This window comes from Cydia amplana, chromosome 4 (assembly GCF_948474715.1).
Source record: "Cydia amplana chromosome 4, ilCydAmpl1.1, whole genome shotgun sequence".
NCBI classification, from domain to species: domain Eukaryota; kingdom Metazoa; phylum Arthropoda; class Insecta; order Lepidoptera; family Tortricidae; genus Cydia; species Cydia amplana.
The window spans coordinates 14315317-14332956 of NC_086072.1; the positions used below are offsets into that span (position 1 = coordinate 14315317).

The 17640-nt window shown below is 38.1% G+C and overlaps 1 protein-coding gene across 1 annotated transcript in view; it reads left to right on the top strand.

Annotated features, from left to right (window-relative positions):
• LOC134647261 (very low-density lipoprotein receptor) overlaps positions 1-17640 on the top strand; it is a 256638-nt gene that overhangs the window by 223831 nt on the left and 15167 nt on the right. Inside the window, exons 4-11 of the mRNA XM_063501537.1 lie at positions 2824-2943; positions 4472-4594; positions 6066-6292; positions 7142-7409; positions 10101-10352; positions 12463-12763; positions 13585-13803; positions 15333-15477. Of these exons, the coding sequence (XP_063357607.1) occupies positions 2824-2943; positions 4472-4594; positions 6066-6292; positions 7142-7409; positions 10101-10352; positions 12463-12763; positions 13585-13803; positions 15333-15477 (1655 nt within the window). The remainder of the gene's footprint in view (positions 1-2823; positions 2944-4471; positions 4595-6065; positions 6293-7141; positions 7410-10100; positions 10353-12462; positions 12764-13584; positions 13804-15332; positions 15478-17640) is intronic.

The window sequence follows — 17640 nt, forward strand, 5'->3', positions numbered from 1 at the left end:
GTGTTTTTTTTACACTAGGTAACAACTGTAACACGCTTATTAGATATTGTACAAAAAATATAATTATGACATTTTATAGTTGGTCGTTTAAAAATTCATTCACAGAATAATAGGTTTTCGTTATAAGCATTTGTTTTAGTTTATTTGCAAAAATATTTTCTTTTTCTTCTTTTTTAATTTCTTCAGGTAACTTATTATATAATTTAATCGACATTTTTAAAGGGCCTGAAGAATGTAGTTTTAATCGGGAGGGTGGTGGCATTAATCTTGAATTGTGTCTAGATGGGTAGGACGAGGGTATGTCTCCACGTTTTGTGTAAAATTCTGTGTATCTATGGACAAATTTGCAAGTCTCCAGAATGTAAAGGCAGGGTAGAGTAAGTATTTTATGTTTTACGAAGTATGGCTTGCAACTATCCAGTTCTTCAATATTGACGATTATCCGTATCAGGTTTTTTTGCTTAATGAAAAGGGAGGGAGCTTCACTACTATTTCCCCATAAGATTATTCCATAGCAGAGCCAGGAGTATCCATATGCATAGTATGTTGAGAGAGCGGTTTGAAAGTCCGTAGTTTTTTTGATTTCGCGAAGTGCATAGGAAAATTTAGATAATTTGGTTCTAATATTATTTATGTGCGGTTTCCAGGATATGTGTTTATCTATAGTGATTCCGAGTAATGAAAATGAGTCAATTATTTCTAGTTTAATAGAGTTGTGGCTGAAATCGATTGCCAATGGTTCTTTCTGATAGGGGTAGAATGTCATTAGTTTAGTTTTTTGATAATTTATTTCTAAGTTGTGATCGTGCATCCAGCTCTCGACGTTAGTAAGGATGTTATTTATTTTATCATTTAAGTTAGTTGTACATTGACAGGGTGTGAGTATTGAGATGTCGTCAGCAAATAAGATAGATTTATCTTGTATGGTTTTTGGAAGGTCGTTTATGTAACATAAAAATAGGAGGCAGCCAATTACACTGCCTTGCGGTATGGAGGAGGTGATAGCTCGAGTTTCTGACTGCACTTTTTGTATTATGCCCGTTTTATGGTCAATGTGATCTATTTCGACATGTTGGTTCCTATTAGTTAGGTATGACTTGACCCATTTGTGAGCTGTTCCCCGAACTCCGATTCCGTATAATTTGTTTAATAGGATTGGGTATTGAACTTTGTCGTAAGCTTTAGTCATGTCTAGTAGTATGCCAATAGCGTATTGTTTTGAGTCTAATATGTCGAGGATAGATTGGACGTATTTGAAAACCGCAAGAGTTGTAGAGCGTTTTCTACGGAAACCATTTTGTGATTCATCAAATATTTTATATTTATTTATTTTAAAACTAACACGGGACTTAATCGCGTAAAACTTACGTTTATTATGGCCTGACGTTTCGAACGTGACGTTACGTTCGTGGCCACAGGCGGACTCAACCGAGAGGTAGTTCAACCGTCTTGATGATGACGTAGGTAAATGACTATCTGAAGTACTGCCAACGGTTTTTTTTTCATCAATAATTGTTAATTTCAAGGTCTGACATTTTATTAAGGACTGTCAAGAAACGTCTTCATTAATTAACCAAGTTGGTTTTATAAATTCCCGTTAATGAAAGCAAATCAAGTTAAAAAGTGCTGAAACATTTTTGTACCTACCTGTTTGATGGAACAAAGGTAAAAGTTACAACATTAGGTTCAGGAATGGCCTAGTTAGACGTGAAAAATCAATAAAAACACAATTATTTTAGAAGGAATATTCTCAACTTTCAAAAGAAATCGCTTTAAGTCAAAATGTGAATAATACTTACGTACATTTCACTAACATAAAATTCGTCTATTGAAGTTTAACTTAGCAAGCGCATTAGTTCTTGAATATTGAGTAGGTATATTTTGGAAAATAGAATTAAAAGAAGTTTTGATATACCTACTGAACGGTGTTATGCAGGCTTTTAATTCTCTAGCTGTCCTTTTCAAAGAGTAGCAATGGGTATAAAAACCCTGTAAAAGTTTTGCGAGGTTTTATTTTATTGTGAGTGGGATACGACCGGTCCCACACTCCTGCTTTATATACTTGGAGCCAGTATAAGTCGGGGCCACAAAATGGAAAACCTTTTTTATTTGACAGAGACACGCAATGTTTTGACCCTGTGGTTAGAGCGCGGGTATGGAACTACACTGTTCGTAATGTTGTTTTTGTACAGAAATACCTACCTTCGTACTTTTAAGGCCAGTTGTAGATAGATGTACCTCAGCATTTTATTTAAAAATCCAAGGCATTCCTTAATTAACATCTTCCAAACGAAACGTTTCGTAATTTGTTAAAATTATGACGAAAGTTTAAAGAAAACTTTCGGTATGCTTTGAACTCGGCCAAGTGAAACTTGTTGACAAAGTTTGCCTATTTATTTTATTAGCAAATACGACGCAAAAGGGCTGAGTACAGACAGAATAATTACTCCTTAATAATTACTGTTAAGCCAATTTAATTAATTATCCAACTACGAAGTGTCTCACAAGAGATTAATGTATTAACATTTATTATTGTGTCGTATTGTATACGATTAAGATTTTAAAGGACTCGGAGGTTTAAGGGTTTTAAAAGTTATAATTAATTTTATTCAAATTATGAAGTACATTTTATAGACCGCATTGAAGCTTAATCAAACAGATTAACTAGGAGACTAAAATACTAGTAAGCTGTGTCATTTTCTCATTCAAGAATGTATTCTTCCTAGAATTTGGTTTCCACGTCAAACAAATTTCGCTCGTCACGTTACTATAAAAACACCTTCTTGTGACGGATCGTTTGGTCATAATTTTTTTTACGCACAGCTTCCCAACGATCTTGCCCGGAACACAAATTTGTGTGCGCCACCGGGCACTGCATACCCGGAGCCTGGAAATGCGACGACCAGGCGGATTGCCCCGATGGCTCTGACGAGCACAGCTGTGGTAAGGGCATGCCTCATCCGGAGCATGGGACGGCACTGGGCATACTACACCGGAGGAAAGCATCTCGCAAAGATAGCATGAGAGCGCGTTTAAATACATTACCTAAATATAAGACTGGACTATTTTTGGGTGTTATTATCATCAATCAAGAATGAAGGGATTCTCGAACAAACATACAATAGTTAAGAGTTTTTTTATGTAACTAGGTCTTTCGGAGACTAATGCTATAATAAATGCTAGCATCGCCTTTAAGTTAATTTCAGCAAAGAATAAGATGATGGCGAGACTTTATGGTAGTCAAGAAAATAAAATAAATAATAAAATAATTCATGACATTATACCTTCGATTTACTTGTTTTATTTTTTAATTTGTAAAACGGGTATTTGAAGTCTCAAACACACCAGCAGGAAATAGTTATTTGTACAACAAGTGATCAAAGTTTGATATTTCTTCGAGTGCTTATTTTGAGTCCCGTGCAAGCGAAAGATTCTATAATAGATTCACGAGCGTAGCGAGTGAATCTAATTTAGAATCTTGAGCGTAGTAAGGGACTCAAAAGCGCACGAGATGTAAATAACTTTGATCTCGTGTAGTACACAACATTTTTCACCTCAGCGCAGTGAGAACATACCTATTAGACAACTTGAAAAATGTAATCCTTCTTCATCACTTAATACCTGCACTCATGTTTTCTTAAGATATACAAACAATTAAGTTTAATTACCGCAATGGAACACAAAAACAAAACGTAATAATAAATTCCAGTAAAATAATATAGAAATAACAAACATTAACTGACACTTCAATCGCCAACTTTGACAACAAAAAAAAATCTTTGTAAGATACGGTCCGAATTGCGGATACGTACTATTTGTCAACTATGGTAGAAATTCTTAAAAGTAAAATAATTAATTTTGCGTGATGATCTGTGTATTTTTTGAGTTCGTTATTTTAATTGTACAATAAAATACCTAAAATATAGTATTTTATCAGGTTTTATGAAATCTTAAACTTTATTTTTATTTATTAATTATTAAGAATTCATACTCGTACGTGGTTTGGAACGATGCGGTCTGAAGTTTTTCGGGGGTCTATTATAAACCGTGAATATACCGTTGAATGTCGTTTTAACTTTTTTTTGTCCGTTTCTTTGCTAACAGTGTGAAAGGGACAGAGATAATAGAACCCAAGTATTTCGAACTTTTATTAGACCCCGCATGTTGAAATGACATTTGACAATAAAGGTCACTTGAATGTCATTTTGTCTCACTCAGTGAGCAAAATCGCATTTTGCTCACTGTTTTTAAGAATCAAAGTACCCTTGTTCGAGCTGCTGAGGTGAAAAAATATTCATCAAACGGAAAACTAGTAACTAATGAAAAACTGCCAAAACGTGTTCTGCATTCGACAGTTCAGTGGTTTCGGCGCAGACTAATTGGATTTTATATAGAAAATTGCATTTACATTTTATTTTCGATGTTCATTTGCATCAGAGGTATTTAGCATGTGCATGAATTGGGTCGGCAGATGTGGCGGTATGCGGCACGGAGCAGTTCACTTGCAGGGGTAAACCTGGCGAGTGCGTCCCGCTCACGTGGATGTGCGACGACAACCCCGACTGTTCTGATGGATCCGACGAAAAAGCATGCAGTAAGGGTTATCATCATTATACCTTTGGTACACCGATGCTCTAAATTGTGGAACAACTGCGAAGTTTGGTCTGCATAGGCAGAATTTCGCATCGTTTCGCGATTTTTATCGCGGTTCATAATGTCAGGTACCTATATAAAAGGCGTAACAGTAGCTAAGCGTCCGGTATATAACATTTCCATGGATTCTAACGGAATGTAAAGAAAAGGAATGAGAACACAAGAAAACTTGCGCCTCACTTCGAAAGTTCTTAACGCTTCGCTACTGTTTATTCGACCTACATTGTTCGTTACTTATCAATATTATCGCAAAACTTATGGAATGCAAAGCATCAAAACATACCACGTCATTGATCCTTGGTCTAGTTTATTATCAGGTATGATTGGCTTATGAACTTAGATACGAAAATTGCACGACGCAGTTCCTAATAACATTATCTTCACATTTAATCATACAGTTGGAGCAAAGTGCACATCGCTGCCTTGTTTGAAACGTGCTTTTAACGAGATGTTTAGTATCACTACCTCTTAAAAGGATTCTAGTTATAAAAGAACATCTTTCTTGGAACTTTAATCAGTGTCTTGTCTCAAAAGAAAATAATGTTTACTCTATTACCCGGCGACGCGGGGTCGATGTTTAACTATTCCTCTTTGGCGCTGGCTGTATCAATCAATCATTGGAACCCTCGCCTTGCCAAACATTCTGTATTCTATCAACGCCCGGCTCATCCGTCTATAAATTCTTATCTACCCTCCCCGATCCCACCCAGAAGCGTGACCGATGACGTTGCGTGTGCTTCAACCGCAGGGTATTCTTCCGCCCTCAACAAGATCGCTATGGTTATGACATTCTCCTTTTTTACTTGTTATATATGCTAACAAGATTCACGAACCTCCTGAATCAATATTTATCTGATTATGTCCCATATTAGCTTCAAATCTAATCCCCTCGGTGTCTTTTGCTTAGAAAAAGCTGATTACCGCGCTTAAGAGGAACGGCACCTAACTATTACCTACATTAGTCCGCTCTCCAGAAAAATTTAATTAAATGTAGAGTCCGTATCAAAGACGAGTGGGGACACAGAAAATAAATGTGCGCTGTAAGAATTACGACCCCGACTATAAAATTACCCGACTTAGTTAGAATTTTACGATTAAATTTGACGTTGGAAACATTAAATATAATTTTGTAACGTCTCGCATCCGTTTTATACCATACATACTTATATTTTTTTAATAAAATATTGATGATTTTTAGTGAAAAGTTAAACTATCGACTTTTTCTTAGTGTTGACGATGAGTATAGGTAAGCATAAAGAGTAATGTGCATTTTTCTCAGGCTGATGCGTGTATTTTGTAAAAAAATCAATTTTCTCATTTTATTATTAAGTCTAGCAGAGAGACGAAACAATGGTATGTACATATATATTATTCTGCTTGGAATAGTTTGTAACCAACGGTTAAATGTGCAGATGAAACATGTCGTTCGGACGAGTTTACGTGCGGAAACGGGAAGTGTATCCAACAGCGATGGGTTTGCGACGGCGACGACGACTGCGGCGACAGCAGCGACGAGGTGAAGTGCCCGGCGCCGACCTGCCAGCCGCACACGCACTTCTCCTGCAAGGACGGCCACTGCATCTCGGCGAGGTGGCACTGCGACGGAGATATCGACTGTCCGGACGGCAGTGATGAGACGGTGAGTGTTAGAAACGTGCCGTTAAAATGTTGCATGCTGTATCGGTATATGCGGTACTAGCTTTTGCCCGCGGCTTCGCACGCGCAGGAGAGTTTGTTTCCCCATACAAACTTTGGACCCCCATTTCACCCCTTTAGGGGATGAATTTTGAAAAATCCTTTCTTAGTGGACCCCCTAGACCTTATAAGGACCCTACTTGCCAAATTTGGACTTGCTAGTCCCAGCGGTTTGGGCTGTGCGTTGATTTAAATTAGTCAGTCAGGTCTTTCACGTTTATATATATAGAAGATTCACAGGGTGAATGTCAACCTGCCAGTCGCATAACCCATTTCACGTGCAAACTGAGGAATTACAAATCAGCTTCGATACAGAGACGCAAACATCGACTGCCCTAACGGCAACGATACGATGACGGAGTTACTAAATTAGTATTGGTGACAGATGGTGTTAAAACTTTTAACGTTACACTGATATTTTTGGTTAGTATTTAAATCAATGTAATTTAATAGACGAGTATTCTGCTTCGATATATGAAATTATAATAGTAACCATATAACCGTATTCATCACATGTTTTCAACTTAACTTCGAACTAAAACTTTACCTTTGTGTTAAAGTATTTGTTAGTAGGTAACTCGGGTATTTAAGAGCTTTAATCTTTGAAAATAGGAGTAAAAGCATAAATTTTGCAAAGTTCTATAGCGAACTGAAAGCCTTTGTGGCTTTTACTTTGGTCCCATAAGACCGGATTCTTGTAAGCCGTTTTATAATAAACTTCAGTGTGCTACTGAAAAGCAATAGCTTAATCGTTCTTTAGATGCTAGCTATAGTGTTTATTTTTTAATTACAGGGTTGCGCAACGCCTCCTAAAGTGACATCGCCATGTATATCTACGGAGTTCGAGTGCCGCGACCGTATAACGTGCGTGCACAAGGCGTGGGTCTGTGACGGCGACCACGATTGCCCCGACGGCGGGGACGAGGCCCCAGAAGTGTGCCGGGGAAACGTCACTTGCAGACTCGACCAGTTCCAGTGCAAGGATCTCAGCTGCATTCCAGGCGCGCTGTACTGCAATGGCCAGAAGGATTGTCCAGATGACAGCGATGAGTTGAATTGCAGTGAGTATCTCTCTGTCTGTCTGTCATTTTAATATGGTGCCAAAAGAGCACAGTCACTAGCCGTTTCAGATTTTCCGATTGGTTCATGGACAGTCGAAATCTTATTTAGATGCGTATGTCATTTGTGTCTGTGAGTAGTTAAGTCTATAGGCCCATTTTATTAACTTAGGTAATATAATCTGTTCGTGAAAGTAATTGCGGTTGACTACGGTGTGGTTGAAAGTTCAGCTGTTTAATCATTCTTTTAGCTCCCTCTTATTTACCAGCTAACCACTACCTTACAAACTATCAGTTATTGTTGTGATTTACGTAGGTAGTACATAATTTATTCGTACACATGGATTGTATGCCTGCCATTCGTTCAATGCAGCACTGGTCGCTTCTTGAAAAACCTCCAGCGCCTTATGTCATACCTATACCTACTTAGATATGTTACCGATGAGGTTAAATTTATCGCCCTAAGTTAGAAGTTCATTTGCATATCTGATAATGGTCAGGGGACGCGGGGGTGTTACTAGTCTTGGCTCGTTAATTTTACCGAAATATTACAGTGAAATATCAAGTTTTACTATTTCGTAGCGAAGTTATTTTATTATATCAAATGAATAATTGATATTCGTGAGCTTATTTAACTCTAACTCTAAAGTCTAAACCAAGACCTATTGATGGTCGGTACATGTTATATATATAATTATTCGAATCACGTAATTATTATTTCAGGACGCCGTGCATTGTGGGGCACAGTTTCGACTGCCTCCACAGTGCGCGGCCGGCCGGGAGCGTGTGCGGCTGTGTCGAGCTCCAGGTGGTGGAACAATACAAGTACTTGGGCTTGCTTATAGATTATAAGTTCTCATGGCAGCCACATGTAAATGGCTTATGCAATAAATTAAGAGCAGTACTTGCAAAATTCCACCACCTGAAGTTCGTGTTAAATAGGGCTACTATGTATGCAGTGTACTATGCTCTAGTGGATTCGCTGTTGTCGTATGGGCTGTCAAGTTACGGTCGTACATTTAAAACGTATCTAGATAAGATAAAGGCACTGCAGATTAGATTCATGAAATTAATGGTTGACAAGAAAACTAAAATAAAATGTAAAAGTACTACCTATGAAAAGCTCTTCCTAGAATGTAATATTTTAACAGTCCATGAAAAAGTCAAGTTAGTATTAGCTCTAGAACAAATGTGTAATGATGAGTTTAAAATACCTATTGTCAATCAAAGGTTAATAAGAAACAGAGATAGTAATAAATTGCTGGTACCTAGTTTTACGAATTATTATGGCCAGAGAAGTAGAAAATATTTAGTCCCTAAGATCTATAATGAGTTACCGTCGGATTTAAAGACCACAAGGATGACAAAACAAACATTTAAAAAGAAACTAAGCAATTTTTTATTAAACAAAATACAAAGTCAATAATACGTTACATTTTAATTTTATTTTGATTTTCTTTTACTGTATGCTAAGAATATAGAGTTAACCCCTTACTTCATGTCATAAATAAAAAGTATTTGTTTAAAAATGAACTTTAATAGTTGCTATATAGGGCTGCGCATGAGGTAAAGGGTTAAGTAGATACCTAAGTTTAAGTTACCTATCAACTACCTAGCTTGCAAATACATAAAGGAGCCTCGTCTGCCAACAAACCACTCTGTGGTTTGGCAGAAGAATATATGTAATTAGTTATAAGAAAGATCTCTGAATAAACGTTTTATTTATTTATTTATTTTTTTATATAAATATTATACCGAGCAAGATAGGATCTTACTGTTTTCGCTGCCCTTAGTTTTGTATTCTGTTTAAGATATGCAATTAGAAGTTTATTAATTAATTTGAAATCACTACACTGAAGGACAATTCGAAGTTTCTGAAGCCTACTTGATATATTTTTAATTGAAATTCCCTCTTCACTAACATTCCCTTTTAATTCGTAAATTAAACAAGCTGATGAACACCGCTGTAAATGCAACTCGGTTGATTTAACGTCGCTCACTGAATTTGATTAACGCATTGTCTGTATTGAGGAGTTGACTGAGTTTAACGTGTATTCGTTGCGTATTTAAATGAGGTTGATTAATTAACAGTTAAACCAATTAGCTTGTTTGCATTTTGAACATAGTATCTAGTGTTGAATCTTCGATGAATACAATAGTTAAAAAACGTCACAGTATACAGTTATTATACATACATACAGTTAGGAATCGAAAACCCTAAAGGGATTAAAATCCCTCTTATTGGTATACCCAGGTTAATGTGCCCTTAATCTAGATAATATTCAGAGTTATTAGGGTCATTTTATTAAAATACTTATTATCCTAAGCTAAGATTTGTCTGGGGCGATTTGTGGTGTTATTCATTAAATTTTATGTCGAGTGAATAAAACATTATAGGCAACCATCTGGTTACGTCACTTAGGTTCAGTTCAGTGCATAAAATACTACATCAGCCTAACCATTGCTAATATCTCCAGGAAGGACGGAATGACATACGATGTTCGCATAAAAGCGGAGATAATTAATTTTTCCGAGGACAAATCCTACATAAACAACACTAAGATGAATACATTATATTGAAATTTTGCTCTCGTATTGGAAAAAAATCTTTTTATCCCGATAAAATGAAAGAAATTCCCGATACAACGAACCAATATTTCACCTGTTTTTTAAATCAAAAATTTTCCTTTCCAGCTAAACCAAAAACCGTATGCGATAAGAAAACGGAGTTCGATTGTGGCGGAGGCATGTGCATACCTCTGTCTAAAGTTTGCGACAAGAAACCAGACTGTCCCAACTTCGAGGACGAGCCCAGGGACCGGTGCGGAGAGAACGAGTGCGCCAAGAACAACGGGGGTTGCACGCAGAAGTGCGTCGACACGCCGGTTGGGTACTACTGTGACTGCGACAAGGGGTACAAGCTCGTTGACAACAGGACTTGTGAAGGTTCGTTTCTTTTTCATATGTGTTAGTCAAGGCATGCCATAGGTCCACTGTCTAAAGTTTGCGACAAGAAACCAGACTGTCCCAACTTTGAGGACAAGCTCAGGGACCGGTGCGGGGAGAATGAGTGCGCCAAGAACAACGGGGGCTGGACGCAGAAGTGCGTCGACACGCCGGTTGGGTACTACTGTGACTGCGACAAGGGGTACAAGCTCGTTGACAACAGGACTTGTGAAGGTTCGTTTCTTTTTCATATGTGTTAGTCAAGGCATGCCATAGGTCCACTGTCTAAAGTTTGCGACAAGAAACCAGACTGTCCCAACTTTGAGGACAAGCTCAGGGACCGGTGCGGGGAGAATGAGTGCGCCAAGAACAACGGGGGCTGGACGCAGAAGTGCGTCGACACGCCGGTTGGGTACTACTGTGACTGCGACAAGGGGTACAAGCTCGTTGACAACAGGACTTGTGAAGGTTCGTTTCTTTTTCACATGTGTTGGTCAAGGCATGCCATAGGACCTCTGTCTAAAGTTTGCGACAAGAAACCAGACTGTCCCAACTTTGAGGACAAGCTCAGGGACCGGTGCGGGGAGAATGAGTGCGCCAAGAACAACGGGGGTTGCACGCAGAAGTGCGTCGACACGCCGGTTGGATACTACTGTGACTGCGACAAGGGGTACAAGCATATTGATGACAGAACTTGTGAAGGTTCGTTTGTATTATATTTGTTGTTTAAGTTTGCGTTTTGAACAGACAAATTTGACAGCGGCATACAAAAGATTGAGGTCCTTTTGTCTTGAAATCTATATTAGTTTCTGATTTTAACCGCTTCGCCATACAAACGTAGTCCCTTTTTCCCTTTCGTGATATTAACATTATATAAAATATTTATACGCAATTTGATTTATAATAACCACATCTATCTACGAAGGGGTTCGTGTGATTTTTTTCTTTTTTATTATTACAAGAGTTAAGTTGGCCGAAAGAAATAAAAAAATGTACCTATGGAATTTGTTTTACGCTCCTAACTCCTATAATAATTCATAAAACCATAGCCGTAGTTAATATACAATAAATTGTGTCATAATATTATCCATAATATCCAGGGAGGAAAATGGGAACTACGTTTGTATGGAGAAGCGGTCGTCCACTATCCTATTAAATTCCATTTTACGGATCAATTCAAAGTGTCAAATACATACCAGTCTTATTAACATTACTATCAAAACAGAACTACAACTTTTGATTAATAAACTTTGCAGTACTCGTACCTACTCGTGCCACATGAACCAAAAATATCAAATGCTTTAACAATTATGAATGTGTTGAGTTGATTCATTAAATGTTCGCTACACGTGTAGGTACGGGTAAGTAATTCCACGCGTTGTTATGCGAAATATGTAGGTACACGGGGTTTTAGTCCAGTAACTTTCTCGCCTGAAAGTACGGGGTTCCTTTGCGTCAAGTTTTATGCACTTTCGTCTCAGGCATAGGTACTTAGCCTACGAATTCAAGTTCAAAAAATTATAAATTTTGAAAGTTTATCTCGGAAACTATTAGATCTAAAGACACAATTCTAGTCTTGTATTGTAGTAAATTTAGTCTACTTTAAAAAGGTCTTTTAAGAAGATACAATCAAAAACTAGTCATTTAGGGTTATAATCGCCCAGATTAAAATAAATTCCGAAACTTTCGCGGTTTTTTCCATTTTTGACAAAGTTGCGATCGGCACTCTAAGTCACAAACTTGGATTATTGATTGGGCCAACACCATAAACAAGTCTGCAAAAAATCACAACTAGGTGATTTGACGCAAACGCTAAATGTAAAAAGTTACTGGACTATATCTAGAAGTGTGTTTCGGCTTATGCTATTATTTATTGAACTTGAACCTACCTACTCGGAAATAATAAGAAAAGGCTTCTCTGCGACATCATGTGCATTGATCACCTAAGTAAGCTACAATTGTTACTGTTGCCCACAACCACTTACTAAAAGATGGTGATCGTTTCCAGATCAGAACTATCTTTTCGAACATTTTCTATTAAGGGAAACGACTTTTAAAAATACGTTTGGATAATATGTCATAATTTCATAAAGAAATGACTTCGTTACAGATATCGACGAGTGCGCAGACCCTGGCTCATGCTCCCAAATGTGCATCAACGAGAAGGGTACCTTTAAGTGCGAATGTCACTCCGGGTACGCGCGTGACCCTCGGGACAGGACCCGTTGTAAGGCGACGGAGGGCCACCCATCTCTTCTGTTCGCCAGGCGGTTTGACATTCGCAAGATCAGCTTGGACCACCATGAGATGGTCGCCATCGTTAACGATACTAAATCGGCTACTGCGCTGGATTACGTGTTCAGGACTGGAATGATCTTCTGGAGCGACGTCAACGATGAAAAGATATATAAGTGAGTATGAATATAGTTCAATCTACTAACATCCATTGATCAATTGACGACAACCTAGCTATTCGCTACGTGGCCCGACATGATACGAAGTTGTCTACCGTTGTATTCTGTTACTCTAATTGCTTTTGTGAGCGAAGTGGATGCCAAAATTATTATTAAGAACGTTATAAAGCATCTTAAAGTACGGAAACATATTTGCAGAATAATTTATTAGGAACAAAATTTAAAGGCACGGTTTTCCATACGCATGTATGCATGGGCATACATATTTATGTACCTTAGCGGTCACAAGGTTAAGAGTTTAAATCTAATTGTAGTTGGACGGATAAAGGCTGTGTTGTTTTGTTTATCTATCACACGACCTTCGCTAGTCTAATGGCACAAACCATTACACATTTCGAATGACGTTAGAAGCCGCCTGGGTTAAGGTCACGAACAGCGATTAAGGGACGTAGTTCCCAGTTAAGCTTAGCGTATGACGGATGTAAATGTTTATTATACATAACTTTACGATCGCGAAATATTTCGTGATTGATATAACAACGTTTCATTACAAAACAATTTTGTCATAACTACGACAACTACTGTCGTAGTCAGGTGCAAAAAAGAATAACCATAACCATGCCTTTAGTCGAAATTTCCTTGTTGCATTATTTCCAGACATTAGAGGTACACTTCTGTCATTTCAAATTCTCCTGTATCACGAATTCTCCTGCCGAACATTCCCAAGCGCATAACTTTACAAGAACTGTATATTTATTTTCACCCGTGACCATCATCTAGCAAACTTAAAATAAGTACTTACCTTAACATAATTTCAGAGCGCCCATAGACGAGGGCAGCCAACGCACCGTCGTTATTGGGGATCAGCTGATCACCTCCGACGGTTTGGCCGTAGACTGGATCTACAACCATCTGTACTGGACGGATACTGGCAAGAACCACATCGAGCTGTCGGACCTGCAGGGCAACATGAGGAAGATTCTGATAAGGGACAGACTTGAAGAGCCTAGGGCAATCGCGCTTAATCCTCTCGATGGGTGAGTATTGGTTGATGGGCGTTTTCTAAAATAAATATCGAAAACCTGATTCTCACAGATCCTGGTGTTTTTGGGTTCTTTCAATTCAGAATCACTAGCATATTCAATTCTGATGATAAAATAAGATGTCCCGAAAATTTGTATGAAAATTGTACGTTCCACTACGTCACGCACATACAAGTGAAAAAAAATTTCATACTTAAACGTGACGTAATGGAATGGACATTTTGGGACATATTTTTTTAATGGCGGGATGGAGAATGCTGTCGACTCTGAGGAGTATGAGCCCAAGAACGTCCAGATTCGAAAGAATCAGGTTTTCAATATTTATTTTAGAGAACGCCCAGATATGTTACTAGTAGCTACGCAATCGAACTCATGGTTTAAGTGTCGTACACGACATCAGTATTTATTCTTGTAATTAATTTCCGTGGTTATTACCTATTAGAAGCAGACCGCTTACACTTAAATACACGGGGGGCGCCCATTACAGTCCTAGTGTAACTGATGGTACTGGCCTAATCTGATCTAAATAAAAGCGGTACGTGGGGGGGGGGGGCACCCTCCTGAAAACAAATTTCTATGCAAGGAATGTACATTTATCCTTATAATAATCGCAGAAAAAATAAACATATATTTTAACAACGTTTTACATCTCGTTATTAGTTGGAAATATACACATATAATGACACATACAATTAATTATTCAGGTACCTATTTAGGTATAAATTTACGTTTTAAGTCATCAATATAAATAAATTGATAACATTAGATAAATCTATATTAGCAATAATTAATAAAATCGTAGGCTAAAATCGCAAACCTCGTAACTCCATTTCAAGGACATAACGATTTGCAACTTTAAGCAACCAATGCCTACAGTTGCAAACCTCTTAACTCCTTTGGAGTAGATAAGAGGTTTACGACTTTAGGTATCCTTGGTAAAAGTGATAAAGTTCATCTGCAGCTTATTTCGTAATATGTTATCGGAATAAAACAAAGATTATGTCAATACCCTTTGCACAAATGATTGATCGGGGTTTTATGTGGCATTACGAAATGGTTGCAGAGTTGAGAGATTATAATGTAAATATTATTATATACGCAGACGTAGCCCAGACGGATGTTATTTGTTAAACTGGTCATTTATTTATAAAATAGTGGCAGAAAATTTATTTCATACGTTTTCTACTGGTTATTGAACGTTTTAAAATGTTATTGGGTTCGTTTTGATGCCTTGTTTCGTTTCTGTGTTTACGTAAACTTTCGTATAAGAATTAGAAATTGCGATTTCAGTTTTTGTATTGACCGACCTTCAGAAAAAACGTCACTTCAAATATCGAATAGGCAGCCTTAGTATAGTATATAGTAGCCTTAGCAGTAGACGTTAGCAAATATGTCAGTGTCTAACTCAAGGTAAAGGTACTCTAGGTAATGGTTGTAATCAAGATACATCATACTTGTACCTACGTCTTTTGTAGGATCATTATGTCGCCAAAGTTTATTGTAATAATAACAATTGGGTACAGGTGGATGTACTGGACGGACTGGGGCCAGGTGCCCAAAATCGAGCGCGCTGGCATGGACGGTTCGCACCGGCAGACCATCGTGTCCTACGACGTCAAGTGGCCCAACGGACTTACCTTGGATCTTGTACGGAAACGCGTGTACTGGGTAAGTATTCTTATGGACACAGGTGGATCTAATGGACGGAGATCCTGTCGCGGAACTTGCGATGCGCTTGCGCTTAGACTACAAAAAAAATATGTAAGGAAATTATCCGTAAACAAACATGAATAAAACTCTAGATTCTAGTCAGGAGAAAATCTATATATATAAACGTGAAAGACCTGACTGACTGACTTAAATCAACGCACAGCCCAAACCGCTGGGACTTAGAAAGTCCAAATTTGGCAAGTAGATTCCTTATAAGGTCTAGGGTCCACTAAGAAAGGATTTTTCAAAATTCATCCCCTAAAGGGGTGAAAATTAAAAAAACTCCTGCGCGTGTGAAGCCGCGGGCAAAAGCTAGTAATATATATTTTAGCCACATGACATTGACAACATCGTGTGAAGGACGTAGACAAAACAGATGGGAGGATGCATACCAAAAAGGCAGTTATATGACTCACTAAACTAATTTTGTACCATGCAGATATATCTGCGAGCGATGTTACACCTATATGACTCACTGTCCGTAATCAATCTAAAGGCTGTAGGTATGTGCGAAGACGTTCACGTGCGCTAAAATGTTTGAGCCGTGGTCGCACACGTCTCGCAAGCGGTGTGCCATCGCTCATAAGGATCTGTATATTACAACGCGCACGTGCACGTCTACGCACACGCAACCTACTACTTAAATCAGACTTCCACGGTGATAATCGATGATGATCGACAGCGCGACTAAAAGAAAGCTTCGCATTACAAACTAATGTTTATTCAGAGACCATACTTGGCATACTTTTATATCCGCAACGCAGGCTTCGTCAGGTAAACACAAATCAAATCAAACGCATTACAATATACGAGGGGCGTTCAAAATATTCTCGGTATTGATATCTTACGACCTCTTCTAAAATTTCTTTCGTTACTGGCCGCTAAGGTTTATTCATTGACATTAAAAAAAAGTATAATTCGAACCGAGATGGTCTTTTGTTTTTCTGCAATTGCTGAACAAACATGAACATCATGTGCGAATTGACAATGTTAACTAAATTAGAACATCGATGCGTGATAAAATTCTTGACAAAACAGGGTAAAAATCAAAAAACCATAAAAGAGGAAATGGATTGTGTTTACCGTGAGTCTGCTCCTTCTTTATCTACCATTCAAAAGTGGTCAAGCGAGTTTAAACGCGGAAGGGAGAGTATTGAAGATGACCCTAGACCTGGCCGGCCTGTAGTAGCTACTTCACAAGAAAATATTGATAAAGTGGAAAAACTTATATTGGAAGATGGTCGAGTGAAGATAAAATCTATAGCACAAGTAACCAATCTCTCTATTGGTACCGTACATGATATTATACATGACCATCTTAATATGTCAAAAGTAAGTGCAAGATGGGTTCCGCGAATGCTGACTCGGCTTCAAAAAGACATGCGTGTAGCTTGTTGTTCCGATTTTATTGACCTGTGCGGTGAAAATCCTGATGAGGTGCTGCAAAGAATAGTTACTGGAGATGAAACCTGGGTTCATCATTATGACCCAGAGAGTAAACAAGAGTCCATGCAGTGGCACATTAAGGGTTCAGCTCATCCCAAGAAGTTCAAGGTCATCCCTTCAGCTGGCAAGGTCATGGCCACGATATTTTGGGATTGTGAAGGAGTATTACTAATCGATTATAAAGAAAAAGGTGTAAATATCACAGGACAGTACTACGCTAACATTCTACGTCAATTAAAGGATGTAATTAAAGAAAAGAGGCGAGGAAAGTTAACCAAAGGTATTCTGCTTCTGCATGACAACGCCCCCGTCCATACTGCTCATATTGCCAAGGCAGCTATTGTTGAATGTGGGTTTAAAACTGTTACTCACCCACCGTATAGTCCGGACTTAGCCCTCAGCGACTTCTTTTTGCTCCCCAATCTTAAAAAGGATCTGCGTGGAAATAAATTTTCTGACGATGAAGCATTGAAGGCGGCAGTGGAGGAGCATTTTTACACGAAAGATAAAAAATATTTTTACGAGGGATTAAAAAAAATAATTGATCGATCTTTTAAGTGTATGAACATAGGGGGGGAGTATATTGAAAAATAAAAATATCAAACTTTTCGTACTTGTTTGTTTTCATTCTCATACCGAGAATATTTTGAATACCCCTCGTAGAAGACAAATTCA